At 43.1% G+C, this 8,022-nt stretch overlaps 1 protein-coding gene across 2 annotated transcripts in view; it reads right to left on the minus strand.

Moving 5' to 3' along the window:
* The window catches only part of Glra1 (glycine receptor, alpha 1), an 80,869-nt gene extending 80,593 nt beyond the window's left edge, over positions 1 to 276 (minus strand). For both annotated transcript variants that reach the window (XM_013033800.1, XM_013033799.1), the window contains exon 1: positions 217 to 276. In XM_013033800.1, coding sequence (XP_012889254.1) covers positions 217 to 272 — 56 coding nt within the window. In that variant the 5' untranslated portion in view covers positions 273 to 276. The remainder of the gene's footprint in view (positions 1 to 216) is intronic.
* Between the last annotated feature and the right edge of the window lie 7,746 nt (positions 277 to 8,022).

An 8,022-nucleotide genomic window follows, 5' to 3' on the forward strand; every position in this document is an offset into this window, starting at 1 on the left:
AGGGGGGGAGGGATGAGAGAAATGGGGGGGACTGGGAAATAGAAAGACAGGATCATAGAGGTTTACAACATCCCCCTCCCCTAAAAATAAAGGTGATCACGGACAGAGTGAGCTTCCCCTACTCCACCCCCTTCCCCTAGGTCCCCCCCAGAGAGACGTGAGCAGTAAGAGAGAGAGAGAGAAAAAAATAGAGATATAGATATTCTTTTGGCGTACCTGAAGAATACAATGGTCTCCCATAGGTAGAGTCGAAGAGTATTCAAGCTGTACATTGTTTGGTTTTGTTTGTTTGTTTGTTTGTTTGTTGTTATTCTTTTCCAGATCCTGGTGGGATTTTTTTTGTAGTCCAAATGAGTTCTGAGAGCCCAAAAAAATAATAATAATAACAATAAAAAATACTAAACGATGAAATCAAAGCAGCTCTCTCTCTCTCTTCTTCTCGCTGTCGGCTTCAAGTGAGACTTGCAGATGCAGCGAGCGCTATTAGGGGGAATCCAGAACTGGGAACAAGATGTTGGAGAAGCGAGCTTGGCGTCCAGCGGTGCAGAGCCCCCCGTTGGGGCTGGAGGGGGGGGGGGGGGGGGAGTGGAGTGGAGAGAGCCAGCCAGCGAGGATGCTCCTAGGCGGGTACCGCGGACAGCGGCATGCAGCCGGATGGTCAGCACCACGGACAGCGTCCGGGCTTTTTCCAGGACCGTGAAGAGTGGAAACTCCAAAGCGCGCGTGTGCCTTGTCGTTTGGGGGTGGGTATGTTTTTCCTTTTTCCCTTCCTTTTCTTTTTTTCCTTGAACCCTCGTTTTCTTTTTTTAAAAATTGTCTTTTTTCGGCTTAAATAAAAATTTAGCTGAAGGAGTTTGGGATGGAGAGGAGGGGGAGGAAGAGGAGGAAAAAAAATCAGAGCACTGTCTTCAGACAGTTGGATTGGGTGAGCATCTTGGCACAGAATGAGAGAGAGATGGAGAGAGAGATGGAGAGAGAGAGAGAGAGAGGGAGAGGGAGAGGGAGAGAGGCTTTATGGCCCTGGCCTGGGGGTGGGTAGGCGAAAGCAGTAGAATCTTGGAGATGTCTCAGGCTGGTGCATCACAGTCCCGGGATCCCGCTCCTCTGTCTCCGTTCTGAACGGCTGTTCCTCTTTCCTGCTATCTATCTCTGTGTGCTTGATCCCCGCCGAATAAGTTATGATCGCTGCAGGAAAGAGGTCCTATAGCTTGAGACAGCACAGGGCAAGTTTCAAGCAGCGTCTGGGCTGGGGAGTGTGTATGTGTGTGTGTGTGTAGTTGTTGTCCACAGCCCCCCACTAGGGCTCAGCAACCCTCCTGCATCTCGGTTGTTTTTGTTTTTGTTTTTTTTTTATGAGCGTGTCCCCATCTCCCTTTGGCCAGGATTGCCTTGAAAAACCAAACCAAAACAAAACCCCAAAAAACCTTCAGACTTTCTTACTGCATTAATTTAACACGCTGGCAGCCAGGACAGGGGCTGGGGAAGAGGAGGGAGAGGAGCCTGGTGGGAGGGGGGTGGAGGGGGCGTAAGGAAAAGGGAGGAAAACTCCTTAATATCTTCAAACCCTCTCACTGAAGGTGTTCATTCCCCCGCCCCTTGGAAAAGAAAAAGACCACAACCGCCCCCCCCCCAAATCTCCTTCCAGTATTGGGCCAATCAGGTGTGAGGCTCTGGGCTGAGTTTAACCCTTGAAGTGCTGGGTATGATCCTGACTTCTCCACCCCACCAGGCCCTGGGCTTCTTTGCTAGAAGTCCTTGGGATAAGGGAAGATCATAGAGTTATTCTCTTGTGGTCTCTCAAAAACTCATTTATTATTATTATTGTTGTTGTTGTTTTATTGTTATTTTAAAAACAGAAATAGTCTTTTGTGAGTAAAATACCTTTGGATTATAGTCCAGACTGGCTTCTGGGCTCAGTTTATCATCATCAGTATCATTACTATTTTTTTAAGGGGAACAGTTGAATGCAATTTCTGAAATTCTTTAGATCGCAGAAGTTCACTGGAGAAGAAGAAGATTTAAAAAAAAATCGGGTGGAAAAAAGAAATCTCTTTCCAGGACTACTGCACCAAGGAATGTTAGAAAAACATAAAAACAAAACAAAACAAGCCCACAAACAGATTCTAGGACCAAGAACGAGTTGTCCTGACTGCCAGGGTTGTGAGAGAGAAGGAAAAAGATCCCCTCTCTTCCAACTGGATTTTGTACGATGGGGGGGAAACGCAGCCACCGGGAGCTTCTGGTTGGCTCCAAATTAATGGAAGAGCTAAGGTAAAGCTCTGGGCTCTCTGTTCTCTCTTTATCCTGCTGGCCTCTGTCTTCCCACCTCTTCCAAGGCTCTGAGACCTGATATTCACTCTGCAGCACATCTGGGGAGATGGATTAATCAGATTTTCTCCAAGCTACGGGGACTTTAGTGGATTAATAGCCTCCGTAGGATTTTCTGACTGATTTGAACTCTGTAGGACTCTGGGAGGCCTTTATTTCCAAAGAAAGACAGAGAGAGAGAGAGAGAGAGAGAGAGAGAGAGAGAGAGAGAGAGAGAGAGAGAGAGAGAGGAAAATCCTCTATTCAGTACTTTAGCAACTCTTTCTTTGGAAAGATCAGAAATGGATTCTTCTCTCAAGAAAAGACTTTTCTGGAAGGCTTTCTTTCTCTCTCTCTCTGTGTGCACTTGCACACACAAGTGCATTTGCACACATACTGGGTCTTGAATTCAGGGTATGGGCCCTGTCCTTTAGCAATTTCTGCTCAAAGCTCAAAGTGCTCTACTACTTGAGCCACAGTCCCAGTTCTGGTTTTTGCTGGTTAATTGGAGATAAGGGTCTGATATACTTTTCTGCCCTAGTTTGGTTTGAACTGTGATCTTCAGCTCTCAGCTCCTGAGCAGCTAGGATTACAGGCCTGAGCATTCATGCTTGATTCCCGCACTGTCACGTGCTTCAAATAATCAAATTTATTTTTCACAGTCATAGCTGGAGGTCAGTACTAGTCCCTTTGCACATGTGTTTGTGTATGTATGGTAACATTTGGGATGCAAGAAGCATGTTATTTCTCTGTGTATAGATTGGGCTTGTGATTTGTGTGCTGCTTCATTCCAAACTGAATTTCCAGTGCAGAAGTATATTTGTACATTTGTGTTTGTAACTGGGTCTCGGCTTGCGTAGGCACATATATGTTTATGTCATGTATATTGTCACGTAGACATTGAAGACACACACATCTATGTGTGGCAATGTGGTGGCCCTCAACACACTGAAACAAACTGTGAGCTCATACTTTTGTTCTTGCTTTTATTTATTTCTTTAGGTCAGTTGTGGGGCTTGAATTCAGGGCCTGGGCACTGTCCCTGAGCTTCTTTTGCTCAATACTAGCACTCTACCACTTGAGCTACAGTGCCACTTCCGGTTTTCTGGTGGTTCATTGGGGATAAGAGTCTCAGGGACTTTCCTGCTTTAAATCACGATCCCCAGATCTCAGCCTCCTGAGTAGCTAGGATTATAGGCGTGAGCCAAGGATGCCTGACCTTGTCCTTGCTTTTCATCTGGTTAGGGAGACCCTTCGTGCCTGGATGTGAATGCAATGGATGGAATTTTCTTCTTCTTCTAGAGAAGGAGTGTGTGTGTGTGCGTGCGTGCATGTGACTGTGCTGTTTGTGAATAGGAAAGGCTCCCAAGCCAGTGTAGGAGGTGAGACTAATTACTCCCTGGCAGACAGAGCACCTGTTTTCTAGTAGGCGTGGATTTATTATGAGACGGATCTTTTCATTTAATCAGTATATGAATAATATGTATACAAAGGATCAGGGAAATGAAATCATATGGAACAAACAGTACCTCACACTGCTGAAATGCACACTCACTTCAAAGGTTCAGTGGGAAAAGGATTTATGCTGTTATTCTACACTTCTTACTCCACTTCTCAATTATTATTATTATTATTATTTTATTTTTTGTTGGTTGTGGAGCTTGAACTCTGGGCCCTGAGCTCTGTCCCTCAGCTCTTCAGCTCCAGGCTAGCGCTCTACCACTTGAGCCACAGCTCCACATCTGGTTTTCTGAGTGGTTTATTGGAGATAAGAGTCTCACAGACTTTCCTGCCTGGGCTGGCTTTGAATAGTAATCCTCAGATCTCAGCCTCCTGAGTAGCTAGGATTACAGGCATGAGCCACCAACACCCAACAAGGACTGCGTTTTTATTTTGAGAGAAGATACCACTGGAGGGCTTTGAGCAGAAGAGCAGCAGATCTGACTTCGCATTTTATCAAGATTTTTCTAGCTATTGGATTTAGAATAAAATTTTCTATGTGTGTGAGTGTGTGCGCATTTGTGTGTGCTCACGTGTGCATATGGGTGTGTGTGTGCAAAGATGTGATGGAAGATAAGGAGACTAGTTAAAAGGTACAAAAAATCCATGTAAGAAATTCTTAGTGTATTTGTTCAAAGATGTTTGGACAACAGAGAAGCTTTTATTTTGTTTGTTGTTCAAAGCTTTTATTTCTAGAAGGGAAAATTATCCCCGAAGAGAAGAATTCCCTTACCCTCTTCATGAGTCTTATGATGTAGAAGAAAGCAGGTATTTACCAACAGTAAAAAGAAAGGTCTGCCTGCTGGGTTTTGCTCCAACAGATGATGTGGATCCAAAAGGATCCAGTTAATCAACAAGGGAAGGCTTTTACTTGGATTATTACTTGTTAAACTTGTTATGTATAAGCTAGGGGCTGGTAGTTCAAGACTGTAATCCTAACTAATCAGGAGGCTGAGATCTGAGGATCTCAAGTGAGGAGCTAGCCTGGACATAAAAAATCTGTGAGGCTCTTAACACCAGTGAGCCAGCAATAAGCACAAAGTGGAGGTGTGGTTCAAGTGGTAGAACACCAGCCTTGATTTGGAAAGAACTAAAGGACAGGGGCTGGGAATGTGGCTTAGTGGTAGAGTGCGTGTCTAGCATGCATGAAACCCTGGGTTTGATTCCTCAGTACCCCATAAACAGAAAAAGCCCAAAGTGGTTCTGTGGCTCAAGTGGTACAGTACTAGGTTTGAGCAAAAGAAGCGCAGGGACAATGCCCATGCCTTGAGTTCAAGCTCCAGGACTGCTTAAAAAATAACAAAAACAAAATTAAAGGATAGTACTCAGATCCTGGATTTGAGCCCCAATATTGGAACACACACACACACTCACACACACACACAAATTTGAAATGTGTTTCTACTGAATATGAATCATTTTGCATCATCTTAAAGCAAAAACAAAAAATCCACAATTGTAAGCAGAATCATAGTAAGTTGGACCACCTGTGCGTATATTACACAGGAGAATACCCCACAATTTGTACACACACACACACACACACACACACAGAGATGTACATACACATACACATAGTATCTGACACATAGGAAATACTCAAACTATTTCTTTTTTTTTCAAATTCTTTATTGTGATTAAGTGAGTACATAATTTCATAAATTTCACAGTATTGTGAGATAGTGATGCTTAGTTAAATTCACAAACATATTCTAACTTCCATGGGGCAGATTGTCTATCATGGTCTGTAACATTTATGAGTTCTATGAGCTTTGACAATGCAGTTATTTCTTCCACATAGGGTGATATGTACATTTTCTTTTGTTTTGCATAGCGTCAGCTGTTCCCTCTTTCCCACTCATTCCCTCCCTCCCATCACTGCCATTGCGTTGCTTAGTTCATTTTGGTCAATGTCCAGTGCAGCTGATGGGTCCTGCTGTTGTATGTTTTTCCCTGATTCCCTCTAGTTCTGTGTCATCCTCCTGGTTTCCTTCCGGTGTGCACATATATACCATATATGTGATCGGCAGCATGGGGTCATTTAGTAATGATTTGACCAGATGAGTGGAAGTCCTTTGTTTCTCAAGTCTTGTTAGCTTTGTCGTGTCACCTTATGTTTTGGATTTAACATCCACTTATCAGGGAGACCATGTACCGTTTGTCTCTTTGCTCTTGGCTTACCTCACTTAACATGATTTCTTCTAGCTCCATCCTTTGTCCTTTCTATGGCTGCATAATATTCCATTGTGTAGAGATACCACAATTTTTGGATCCATTCATCTGTCGTGGGGCATCTGGGTTGTTTCCATATCCTAGCTATTGTGAACAGTGCTGCGATGAACATGGAGGTGCACGTGTCCTTGTATATTGGTTCCTGTTGTTCAGGGTAGATGCCTAGAAGTGGTATGACTGGGTCATAGGGGAGGTCAATATTTAGCTTTCTGAGGGCCCTCCAGACTGCTTTCCAAAGTGGTTGTATAAGTGTACATTCCCACCAGCAGTGTAATAGGGTTCCTCTTTCTCCACATACCCTCAAGCATTTGTCATTGGCCGACTTTAGGATGTGGGCCATTCTGACTGGGGTAAGGTGGTATCTCAGGGTTGTCTTTATTTGCATTTCCCTTACAACCAGGGATGGTGAACATTTCCTCATGAGTTTCTTTGCCATTTTTATCTCTTCTTTGAGAGGTCTCTCTTTAGTTCCCTTGCCCATTTAGTAATTGGTTTGTTGTGTTTGGGAGGGATTAGTTTCTTGAGTTCCCTGTATATACAGGATGTTAACCCCTTGTCTGATATATTGCTGGTAAATATTTTCCCCAATTAGTTGGTTGTCTTTCTAGCTTGGTTGCTATAGCTTTAGCTGTGCAGAAGCTTTTTATTTTAAGGTAGTCCCATTTGTCGAGTCTCTCTCCAACTTGTTGTGACCCTGGGACTCTGTTCAGGAAGTTCCTTCCTGTGCCTATTAGTTCAAGTGTCTCTCCTACTCTGTCCTGCAGTAGTTTCAGAGATTCAGGTTTAATGTTAAGGTCTTTAATCCATTTTGAGTTGATGTTGGTGCATGGTGATAGGCTGGGGTCCACTTTTAGTTTTCTGCATGTGGCTGCCCAGTTTTCCCAACCAATAGTTTAAGAGGCTGTGCTTCTTCCACTGTATGTCTTTGGCTCCTTTGTCGAATATCAGCTGGCTGTAGGCCTGTGGATTTATTTCTGGATCTTCTATTCTATACCATTGGTCTTCAGGTCTGCTTTTGTGCCAGTACCATGTTGTCTTGGTTATTATGGCTCTGTAGAAGAGTTTGAAGTCGGGCATCGAGATCCCTCCCATGTCGTCTTTATTCCCTAGAATTGTTTTGGCTATTCTAGGTCTTTTGTTGTTCCATATAAATTTTGGACTGTTTTCTGTATTTCAGTGATGTACATCATTGGGATTTTAATAGGAATTGTATTGAATTTGTATATTAATTTTTGGCAGTGTGGCCATTTTCTCTATATTAAGTCTGCCTATCCAAGAGCATGGAAGGTCTTTCCATTTCCTGGTATCCTCTGTAATTTCTTTTTTTAAGTTTGTATAGTTTTCATTAAATAGTTTTTTTACATCTTTAGTTAGGGTAATTGCTAAATATTTTATTTGGGGGGGTTATTGTGAATGGGGTTGCTTCCTTTATTTCCCTTTCTGCTTGTACGTTGTTGTACATTGTTGTATATTGTACAGGATTTTTGTGGGTTCATTTTGTATCCTGCTACTTTGCCGAAGTGGTTTATAAGTTCTAAGAGTTTGGGGTGGAGTTTTTGGGATCATGGAGGTATAGTATCATGTCATCTGTGAAAAGGCAGAAACTATTTCTTATACGGATGAGTGGATGAATAAATGAAAAAGAAAACAAAAAGATTCAAGCAGAGGGCCTGGAAAGAGGAAAAGGAAAAAAAATCAGTGTTGATCAGGTGAGATCTCATTCTGAACCAGCTGGTATAAATTGTGTGTGTGTGTGTGTGTGTGTGTGTGTCTGTGTGTTTGCCAGTCCTGGCGCTTGAACTCTGGACTTGGGCACTGCCCCCTGAGATTTTTTTTTTCTTGGTTTAAGGCTTGTACTCTACCACTTGAGCAACAGTTCCACTTCTGGCTTTTTTTTTCTTGCTGGTTAATTAGAAATAACAGTCTCATGAACTTTCTTGCCTGGGCTGGCTTTGAACTATGATTCTCAGATATCAGTTTTCT

The sequence above is a fragment of the Dipodomys ordii genome, unplaced genomic scaffold (genome assembly GCF_000151885.1).
Source record: "Dipodomys ordii isolate 6190 unplaced genomic scaffold, Dord_2.0 Scaffold177, whole genome shotgun sequence".
In the NCBI taxonomy this organism is placed as follows: domain Eukaryota; kingdom Metazoa; phylum Chordata; class Mammalia; order Rodentia; family Heteromyidae; genus Dipodomys; species Dipodomys ordii.